The following is an 11,140-nucleotide window of genomic DNA, read 5'->3' as shown; positions in this document are numbered from 1 at the left end:
CTACTAGTCACGGAGTAAGTGGAATAAAAGATGTTTCACTGTATGGCTGACATCAGAAAAGAATCTTTTTCTGAATCCAAATTGATGAGTTCTTTTATTATATTGAAATCTAGTCAGAACTCAGCTCTTTTAAAACTTAATGCTTGAGAGCTGGGTTAAAAAATTGTGCTGAAGTAAATCCTCTGTTAATACGCTAATAGCAAGATCTTGAGATGCATAATGCCAGATGTCTAGCAGCAAGGTGAGGGCAGAAGTGCTTTTTCCAGATGGTCTCTGACATTTGAAGACAAATAAAAATGCTGAGAAGTTTATAAAAAAAACCAAACCAAACCAAATAAAAAAAAACCCCACCACCAAACAACCCCAAATATGCTGCTGCATCATTTTATTAACATAAAGTTTAAGGACAAAACTCAAAGCAAGAAAAGATCATAAATCTGAAAGCTGTTTAACATGTTAAACTTTAGTCTGGGCTTGAATTATGATGCCTCTGGTTTTTTGTTGTTTTCTTTTCTCCTCAGCTCCGTGGGGCTGGCAAAAGCAGCTTTAGAAGCAATTAATGGTTTCAATCTCTTTGGAAATCAGGTAAACAAATGTTTGTTTTCTCTCCTTGTTCTTTTAGCAGTAATGTTTTACACTGTGGATCAGAGGGTGTTCAGAAATGTCTAGCACAGTTTGTTAGATTCCATCTGTAAAAAAATCAGTTTGCAAATTGATTGCTTCTGTTTCAGGTACAGAAGGCATCTGATACGATCATTAGTGCCCTTACTTTCAAGAATTACTTGTTTTTCTTAAACCCAAACCAAAACCTAAAATGATTGCCGCTATTCTGAAAAAGAACTTGGTTGCCAAGCATTACCTTTGCTTCTGTCTTGTTCCTTCATGTGGCTGTTGATCAACATTTTAAACAAGCTACTTGTACATAATCCCACTGTTTTATTGGTTTTTAATTTCAATATGTTGCATAGTGGTAAAACCTTTTGCTATCCTTTTGCATGGCTTGGATCAGTTAAGACATTTTCTTAGACTTTTTATCCCTGACTCTCATTCCCCTTCTACATGCATCTTTTTTTAGGTGTTATACCTACAGTAGTCTGTAACTAAAATAAAAGAATACTCTTCTGAATTAATGGTCTAGAAAATGTATAAGTGGAAGAGATATGTCACTGTCAAACTGTTGGTGTTATTGATGATTGGAAATGCATGGTAGCTAAGAAGGAAGTTGGACGGCATCAAGTGTGTCTAGAAAGTTACAAAACTTGCTGATCTGTTTTGTGTGGAAGGGAGGATAGGTTGGTCCCAAGGTGGTGGGCTCAGTAGAGCAGGTAAAGCCTTCCACATCACACTGGTTTCTTGAAAGCTTTTATCCTTTTTGACTTGTAACTGATGGACCTTGTTCACATTCCCAAATGTCTGCATTTCATACAAATTAAACAGTAACTGATTGAACATGCTCTAATTAGGGTTGAGTAATAAGTATTTTTCTCTGCAGTTAGGCAGTTTATGATCATTCTGAGTTTTAATAATTTTATACTGCAACCCTGACTTGAAGTACTATTTGAGTAGTTTTGGGGTAATGTTTCTGTTTGCTCTTTCTGACTCCAAGATAGGATTTTTTTTTCCTCTTTCTGTAATAAACTGTGCTCTCCTTTTGTCTTGTAAGTCAGATGGAGCTGACTTTCAGATTGTGATACTTGTCTGTTTCAGATATTCAGCTTTGAGAAACTTGGTTAAATACACTGGTTTGCCATAACAAAAATAGTGCAAAGGAGAGAAGATTTAAAATATAAAACAATAAATGGTTAATAAGGAGAATTCTTAGGTGCTCCTTGTATGAGATAATAAGTATAAGCCAGGTCACCTGTAAAGGTGTGTCTGGTAGACAGTCCACGTTACATTCCAAGTTCCTTTCTGTGCTACTTGATTTATTAAAACATTCTGAGTTGTTTCTGTCTCTGGATTGTTTGTTGGTGGAATGGAAGGTATGGACTGGAGCAGTCACATAAAACGATTATTGGCACTATTGGACAAGTTCTTCTGTATAGTTTATTCACATAAAAGCAAATTTCTTAGAGCTATTTAGATGCCCGAGATGAAAAAAACCAAATAGTAACTTCTGTGTCAGTTGCTCACTGTTTCTATAAGCATGCTCTTTTAAAAAACCTTATCTGTTGATGAAAACCCATACCACTTAATGTTACGAGATCCTTCTTTGTCTTACAGCTTAAAACAGGAGATTCTCCTAACAAGCATTTCTGACTCTATAGACTTAGGCATCCATTACAGCTTCTGTGGATATTGATTCATGGCGGATTCTTTTGTTTGTGGGCTTTTTGGTTTTTTTGGTTTGGATTTTTCTTTTCATGTATGTATTTGTACTGGTGTTGTAGGACAACAGACTTGTTCTGTTTCAAATCCACTCCTCAGGAAATACTGATGGCTGCTGCTGAGTGGAGAAGTGTGGAAGTGATCTTTATGCATACACAAATACACTGTTTCAAAAAGACAGCCATTTGGTCTAGGTTTGGTTTACATATGTATGTGTTAAGCACTAGGAGCTAGTAAGGATCTTAAATAATGATCAGACATGATACGTGCATTGTCAGTATTTCAGAAAAAATATTTATCTACAATTGTTACCTTCCCGACAGTCTCGAGCAGCAGTAAATGCATCTAATGGTTTTTTTTCCAAGTACTGTTTTACTAAATCCTGAAATGGATGAATAAATTGCTGAAGCAAAACCAGTTAGTTTTGGTTTTGTTTTTCTTTTAATTTCCAAGATACTTAGCATAAGCAGAAACCATTTTGACCTTCAGTCTGCAGCAGTTTGCCTTTGTGCTTAGCTCCAGCTGTGTTCCTATAGCTTTGAGAAATCCTGCTGAGCCCCTGAAGAGGGAATTGCTGGCACCTGCAACTGCAGGAGTAAAACGTCCATAAATCATGGCTTGGGCCGACAGCCTGTGCAGCCCTTCCGTGTAGGCTTTTCCACTCACACTCTGGATGCTGGAGACTAATAAATACAAACACGTAGTATTGTAGCCGTGCTCTCACACATGCTTGTGTGTTATATATCTTGGAGCATATAATGACAGGGCAGTTTCCCTGTGCATTCATGGATGCACCCAGAGAAGACGAAAGAAACCTCTCTTACTGTTGACATTCACATTAAACTCTTCCTTCCCTGCCTCCCCGCCTTCTAGAAAACATTAAAAAAGAATAAATTTCTGTAAGAAATCATACTACTTTTTGTTCTGTTCAAATATTTGTAATACATCCTTTGCTATACTTACTAGGTGCCGGATAAAAGAAAGAAAAATTATTAATTGAAAAATGATTTGCTTTCTGTTTAATCTGAATTTTACATGCTTGAATGTAAAAAGGAGTTCAGTCATGGTTTTTAAATGCTGTTCATTTTGATCTCCATCATGCCAAAAGTATTTGATAGCAAGTGGGAGTTACAAGCATAAAAATAGTCAAGCTGTAATCACTCAGTAGATTTATTTACAACTCGAGAGTAGAATTTTTAATATAACAGCTAAATAAGCTACTAAGTTTCTCATTATTTTTCTTTAAGTCCTATGCTAAATTTCTTAAATTTATTGCCAGTGTGTTATATATCTCTGAAACGATAGTTGTAAATCTATATAAAGTAACTAACATGTATGACATTGGCATAAAAATTCTGTCAAAATCCTTAACTGTGCACTGAATGCGGCCAGATAGTGAAATCATTGTGTTGTCCTAAGTTCTGCTGAAGTTTATGTGGGAAAACTGTAAAAGTGGGGCTGATTTTTTAATTTTTTAACACTTAGAATGCAGTGTGAACTGACTGCATTTCAGTTTATGTTTTTACTTAATCACTTTAGAATCATCACTACTAAAAGTATTGTAACTTTTGTGTGGGTTTGATGCAGTTAACCCAAACCTCTGGTTTCAAAGTATCACACAGTGTAAAACGCTTATTTGTATCATAGAATCATAGAGCTGTAGCATGGTTTGGGCTGGAAGGGACCTTAAAGCTCCTCCAGTCCAACCCCTGCCACGGGCAGGGACACCTCCACCAGCCCAGGCTGCTCAAAGCCCTGTCCAACCTGGCCTTGAACACTGCCAGGGAGGGGGCATCCACAGCTTCCCTGGGCAACCTGTGCCAGTGTCTCACCACCCTCACAGCGAGGAATTTCTTCCTAATATCTAAATCTCCCCTCTTTCATTTTAAAGCCAATATCCCTCATCTTCTTGCTACCTGCCCTGGTAGAAAGGTCCCTCTCCAATTTTCCTGTAGGACCCCTTCAGGAAGTGAAAGACTGCAATGAAGTCTCCCCAGAGCCTTCTCTTCTCCAGGCTGAACAGCCCCAACTCTTTCAGCTGGTCCTCACAGGGGAGGTGCTCCAGCCCTTTGATCATCTTCATGGCCCTCCTCTGGATCCGCTCCAACAGCTCCATGTCTCTTTTATGTTGGGGGCCCCAGACCTGGATGCAGTACTGCAGGTGGGGTCTCATGAGAGCAGAGCAGAGGGGCAGAATCCCCTACCTTGCCCTGCTGGCCACACTTCTTCTGATGCGACCCAGGATGCTGTTGGCCTTCTGGGCTGCAAGCACACATTGCTGGCTCACGTTGAGTTTTTCATCAGCCGACACCCCCAAGTCCTTCTCCTCAGGACTGCTCTCGAGCCAATCTCCACCCAACCTGTATTTGTACTTGGGATTGTCCCTACCCAGCTTCAGGACCTTGCACTTGGCCTTGTTGAACTTCATGAGGTTGGCATGGGCCCACCTCTCCAACCTGTCCAGATCCTTCTGAATGACATCATTTATGTAAAAATTCAGTTTTAGCTACAATGCCTTTTAGAAAAATTTACATATCAGTAAAAAAATACATAAGAGGACATGCATTTACTGGTGACATGAATTAATGAACTAATGAAGTAAGTGCCATGGTCCATGTGTGCATGCACTAAATGGGACTACTGGAGACAAGATGAACGCCGTTTAATAATAATCAATTGTTTGCATATGAGCAACATGTCTTATGTTAGTTTGTGGAAAAAATTACATATTAAAAAAAAAAATCAAGCCTTTGTAAGGTGTCCTTACTACAGAACTTTACAATCTTTACAGAACTGAAAAATTAGTTCATCTGTAAAACAAGGTACTTATGGTTTCATGAAATGCAGGTTATGCTGCTTTTGAATCCCCAGAGAATCCTTCACTAAGACAGAGATTTTGAAACTGCATGTTCACATTTGTAGACAGCTTGTGTTCAGAGTTTGCAGATGAATTTAGAGATTTGCGAATAATTAGAATCTGGATTAAGAAGAAAGTAGGAGAATAACAAATCATCAAAGCAAGTGTGATTGTTTATGTACATTCTTATCTCAGCACTAGTCAGTATATCTTGCTAGAATGATTAAGAGAACAGAGATTATTTTCCATGCGGACAGTGGAAAAACGTGCTTTGTTTCACCTAGCAAAGCACTCTAATTCTGTGATTTGTATGATAGCTCTGCATAATCAGGGTGCACGTAAAAGGTAAGCAAGAAAAAAAGGTCTTGTTTGGAAAGGCACATGAGTGGATGCTAGTACTGGCACAAAAAGAAGAGTGGTGAGCTAGTTATGTAGAAACTGAGTTGGAAATTAAAGTTTTTAATAATTAGAGAGAGTGGGTACTGGAACAGTCTTCCTAAGAGTAATACCAAAGAATCTGACTGCTTTTTAGGAGAAATTTAGTGAATTTATGAAAATCTATGGTACTGTTAATACTTTTAAATGCTGTTGATTCTGTTTAAACAGTATCTCAGCTATGGGTATTTTTGTGTTTCAGGAAGTATCAAAAATTTGACAGAGAGATACAGTGTAAAATTACAGGGCTTTACTAGGAAACAGGTTCTGCTAAGGAGTAGATATTGATAACGTAGACCTTGCAGTAGCTGAAAAGTGCGTAGTTTTTATTTCCTATGAAGTCCTTTTCCAGGGCAGTGCCTCAGGTGGATATCTAATTATTTGTGTTCTAACTGACTTGTAATGAAATATTCAGTATCACTATTTGCAACATTTCCTGCAGTCACAGGGAGGGACAACTACTTTTTTTTTTTGTTTGTCCTTAATACAGTCATTGTTTTGCAGGAAATAATGGAAGAGTCCATAGCTTGAATAAATAACATAATTCATGATCACTATAATGTAAAAACATCTAATTTTGGCTATATTTAAAGACATTTGAAAATTCAAAATGTTTCCCACTTGATGTTGTGGTACATTTTCTGATTAAAATGATCAGCTACCTGACTATTACAACATAACCTAAATAAAACAAAGAACCAGTTAGTTTCACCAGGATATGCTAACCTTTCTTTCCTTCCCCCTAAATGAATTTAATATTCTTTTTACAGGGCTGCTCTTGGTCTGTTATATTCGTGGATTTTGATGCCCATAACCGTAACAGGCAAACTCTCTGTTCATTGCTACCCCGAGAGTCAAGGTCTCATGTAAGTAATTAAATGAAGTTCACCTCAACAGAGTGTGGAGAAAATAAATGGACATGAACATAAATCTCAGTTCTATGATGACTGTTATGGTCTGCTTAGCAGATAGGAATTTACTGGGAAGATGTTAAATTTTTGCTGCTTTAATGTCACTGTGATGTAGTTGTTTCTCTGAAGTGGAATTAGGATGGTATTCTTTATTAGAGGAATATTCAGTTTAAAAGGGTAGCCTTCTATCTATGTTATCTAGCTTTCTAAACAATTTTAAATGAAATTTAAAAGAATACTGATATTCAGTAACTTAAGTAGCATTTCAGTCTTGGTGATTGTTTTTGTTTTTGTTTTGGCTTAGTTTCCACTATACACTCAGTGTCTGCATTTTTGAAAGACTTTCTTTTAGTTTTAGTTCATTCTTTTGACGCCTTCCTGTGCAACCTCACCTGGGTGTTCCTGCTCCGGCAGGGGGATTGGACTGGATGATCTTTTGAGTTCCCTTCCAATCCCTAACGTTCTGTGATTCTGTGATTTTGTCTAGAAAAGAAGCCTTTAAAGTTGGCTGATCATAAATTGCTGAATATGAAGGATTTCTTGTTATTATAAGCTACTGTTACAAATAAGTATTTCCTCAGTGGGTAAATCTAAATAACTTAAGTATAGATTAATTTAAAAATACCTGTTTCAGTACTAGCATCAAAGGTAAATTAGTTTGTTTTTTTTTTTAAAATCGGTAATTTAAAATGAGTGATAATAGAGTTCTAGTGCTTTTTTGTTCTTTCTGGGGTATAATAGCATTTTTGTTCATGAAACAGACTATTAATCTTCAACATTAAGAGTTTACTCGTGTAGCAGAATTATAGCAGAGTTATAATACTGGATAATTATAATAAAGACACTGTCAGCTACTTTTTATAGTCAAATCGTCTTTTAGTCAAATCGTCTTTTAGTACTCTTTTGCTATTTATTATTTGCTGGAGACTTGAAATACTCCAACAGAAGCTGGTTTCATAAGTTATTTATGCTATAAAAGCAATCTCAGTGTCCTTTTTTTTCCTTTTATAGGTTCACATCAATGATACTGGCAAAAATGCTGTATTTTGCGTGGTTGAATGTTTAGAAAAACTACTTTTTTGTGTGTTTGTGTTAAGTAACCTGTAGTGATGATGCACTAGTTAATATTTTTTCTTGTGTTTTTAATTCATGATGGTTGCACATGGTTCTTGACAAATACTACTCGTATTTTTCCCAGAAATTATTCCCTTATCACCTTAATTGTAAATCAGATGGGCTTGTTTGTTACAGCATCTGAAGAAGAATCCTGAAAAAGCTTTTCAGAAATGGTGATTTAATCCTAGATACTTCTCAGTATTGCACCTTTATAAAATCTTTGTGATTTTATTTAGTGAGCATAGATACCCAAATGTTTATGTTTCCTCCAGGAGTAACCTGGAGGATACTTTTTGTTTCTAAAACCACAAAGCTTTGAATGTATTCACTTATCCCTGCAGATTATCAACTGTAAAGTGGTCATGTTCTGAGTCAAATGAGTTCTCTTTTAAGTCATCTATTCGAATATTGGGTTTGTAGTTTATCCTTGTACATCTTTAGAGGTCTTATTTTCACACAGTTTTAATGTAGTAGTCCTATGATTTTAATAAAGATAAGGTAATGTTCCAAATGTATATTTCACTTAGTAAGTTAAACAGTCTTTCTTTGTGCATCCAATAGTTGTCAGAGATGTAATGTGCTCTTTTTCCCTCTTCTTCTACAGAATACCGATGCAGCTCTTCTGCCCTGTCTTAGTTATCCTGCATTTGCTTTGGATGATGATGTTTTGTTCAGTCAAACACTGGATAAAATCATTAGAAAACTGAAAGGAAAATATGGGTTTAAAAGGTTTCTGAGAGATGGTTATAGAACAGCGCTGGAAGACAAAACACGACGTTATTATAAACCAGCAGAAATTAAGGTAAAGGAATGCCTGGCCTATATAAGAACAAGTTTTGGTTTTCTAAAATGTTTTGGCTGTATTTAAAAAAAAATATAGAAAACCTGAAATAAAATAATGCAGTAACAGACCCTCCCTGGTATTTGCAATTTTAATTGCACAGTGATTCCTAATTGCTTGAAATGAAGGAGATGCATTTTGTAATTTGGCATGTGCAGTTTGGAGAGATTGTTAAGTCAGCAAGTTAATCGTTAATTTGTTTTGTAATGAATGTGCTTCCATTTACATTTAGAGTACAGTTGATTTCACATAACAAATAAGGAAATTATTTATCATTTTATTTAATTTCACAGCTGACTACCTTCTGAGTGCATAGAAAACAATTTTGCTTTTGACCACAGCATTTATCAGTAAAGGTTATCTAAATGAAAATTTACTTTTTTTTTCTCCCCAAGAGTTTCTCTGTTGAAAATAAAACACAAATTGTATAAATATTCTGAGTGAGAATGAACCATAACATATGTAAAAGCACAGTTAAAATGCCTATAGATTAAGAAGCTGTAACCTAGATGAAAAGCTGATGTACTAAAATGTTTTTGCATTCATGTTTGCCTTTTGATCCCTTGACATTCTTCAATAGTATATCCAAATATGTTTCCTTAAACCAAAATGGTGAAATGTCTGATTAACTTTGTTTCTTTTCAGCTTTTTGATGGCATTGAGTGTGAATTCCCTCTGTTTTTTATTTTCATGATCATTGATGGTAAGTACGGCTTTACACTCCTGTTCTTTAGAGGCATTAGACAGATGAGCCCTCAGAGGGAAGATGCAAAATGATTTTTCTGTCCTGCCAAAATAGACCATAACTCAGTGTCACTAAATATCTCACTGAGAGTTCTGCCTCATTGGTTTAGAAGACCCAAGCACCAATCCCCCTATATTTCATCATTTTTCCTGTGAACTCTTCTTAGAATATAACTCTATATGGGTTTTTTAAAAAGTTAAATCTGTGACATTCAGTCTCGCATTGCTTTTTAAGCCTTAAAAACTTTCACAGTGTATCAGAACTCCGCAGCATCACATGAGAGAAAAGGAAGTGGGAGTGAGAACAAACACATTGACAGACTGAATGTTGCAGCGGTTCTTTTCAAGTTGGATAATCTGTGGTAATTGAAACAGAATTCAGAAGAGAAGAAAGGGAACCAGAAAAGGTGTAGTTTCTCATCAAAATACCTGGCTGTGTTTTTCCGTGCAGCCAGTTTGTCTGATTTAACAAACAAACAAACAAACACCCCCCCCCAACAACCACAACAAAAACCACCACTACCTAGCCCTTGTCTTGAGGGTAGGAGACAGTCCAGAAAAGTTCATTTGATGATGTCAGGATGGAAGCTAAAACTCACATAGAACAAACCTCTTAATAAGAAACGAGTAGGAATTACAGCCATGAAAGAGACTTGTAAATGCATGAAAATCTGGCTGTCTGTTTATTTCCCTTTAGTGTGAGGAATAGTTTAATCGTTTTCAAATAACGGTGGTGAGGTGCATAGAAATCTGCTATCTGCCTGGACTCCTCTGTGGCAACTCACAGATGCAAAAATTTTGTTTGAAGCTGTAATAAGGTTTTAGAATTGATTTTTCTACAGAAATGCTTGACGCTTTTCAAAGAGTGATGCCCAAAACCAAGGAGAACGGCACTGACATTTCGTGCTGCCCACTTGTAGTTTTCAGAAAAACAAGAAAGTTAATCACATTTAGCTGAACTTAGCAGAAGAATAAATAAAACATTTTACTCTTCTTGTATTACATAGAAAAAGTACAAAATATATATTTTGCACATACCGTCCTTGTCTTTTTTCTTGTACCACGATTTCATCAAGTAGAAAAATTGTTTTAGTAGATTTTGTGCACATATCTCCAAATCCACAAGCCGCCTTAATGCAAAATGTAAAGCTTATGCAGAGCAACTGAAACTGCAACAAGTCAATGAAATAGGAGAAGGAGTAGATTACAGTTGAATGTCTTTATAATGAAAACATTGAAAAAAACTTCAAACACAAAACATGGTGAACACTGGTTCAGCTGAAAGCCTATTTACTCCTCCAACACAGCTGTGGAGTACAAAGGAAAGCCTTTTCTGCAGTGTAGTAAGCCAATGACATCCAGGTAACTCCTGACAGCTGGGTAACAGTGGGGCAGTGCTGCATTAAATAAGGAAAGAGAGAGTCCTATAAATCATAGCATGATTTGGGTTGGAAGGGCTCATCCTGTTGCAACCCCTCTGCCATGTCATGGACATCGTAGTCCATAATCCCCCAATTTTGTTCACATCAGCAAGATTTCTTCTGTTTCCTTTTTGAAACAGTAGCAGAACACATTGCAATGACTATATATTTACTATATATTTAACTATATTTTCTTTTACAATATATTAATTAGCTCATCAACTTTTCTGTTTTGTCAATGATGGCTTTTTAGGATTTTTAAGACACAGAGTTCTGTCAGGTAGTTGCTACTGAATTAGTTACGCATTTTCTAGTGGTATTAAGAACACTGTTTTATTCCTTATGGATGATGATCATTATTACCCAACTATTATCTTCTCTACTGGATGATTCTTACTATAAAAGCAATTGTAATATCACATAAATGCACTTTTTAATCCTATAAAACTAAGTTACAAATAGAATCACAGAATCACAGAATCATAGA

General features: G+C 36.2%; 1 protein-coding gene across 1 annotated transcript in view; it reads left to right on the top strand.

Annotated features, from left to right (window-relative positions):
- LOC104540066 (phosphorylase b kinase regulatory subunit beta-like) overlaps positions 1 to 9,594 on the top strand; it is a gene marked incomplete at its 3' end in the record, with an annotated part of 36,081 nt that extends 26,487 nt beyond the window's left edge. The window contains exons 8-12 of the mRNA XM_010183775.1: positions 522 to 585; positions 6,391 to 6,486; positions 8,252 to 8,449; positions 9,134 to 9,191; positions 9,468 to 9,594. Coding sequence (XP_010182077.1) covers positions 522 to 585; positions 6,391 to 6,486; positions 8,252 to 8,449; positions 9,134 to 9,191; positions 9,468 to 9,594 — 543 coding nt within the window. The remainder of the gene's footprint in view (positions 1 to 521; positions 586 to 6,390; positions 6,487 to 8,251; positions 8,450 to 9,133; positions 9,192 to 9,467) is intronic.
- Between the last annotated feature and the right edge of the window lie 1,546 nt (positions 9,595 to 11,140).

The sequence above is a fragment of the Mesitornis unicolor genome, unplaced genomic scaffold (assembly GCF_000695765.1).
Source record: "Mesitornis unicolor isolate BGI_N332 unplaced genomic scaffold, ASM69576v1 scaffold24584, whole genome shotgun sequence".
NCBI classification, from domain to species: Eukaryota; Metazoa; Chordata; class Aves; order Mesitornithiformes; family Mesitornithidae; genus Mesitornis; species Mesitornis unicolor.
The sequence above is the reverse complement of the archived record's forward strand: the minus strand, read 5'-3'. Positions and strand labels throughout refer to the sequence as shown.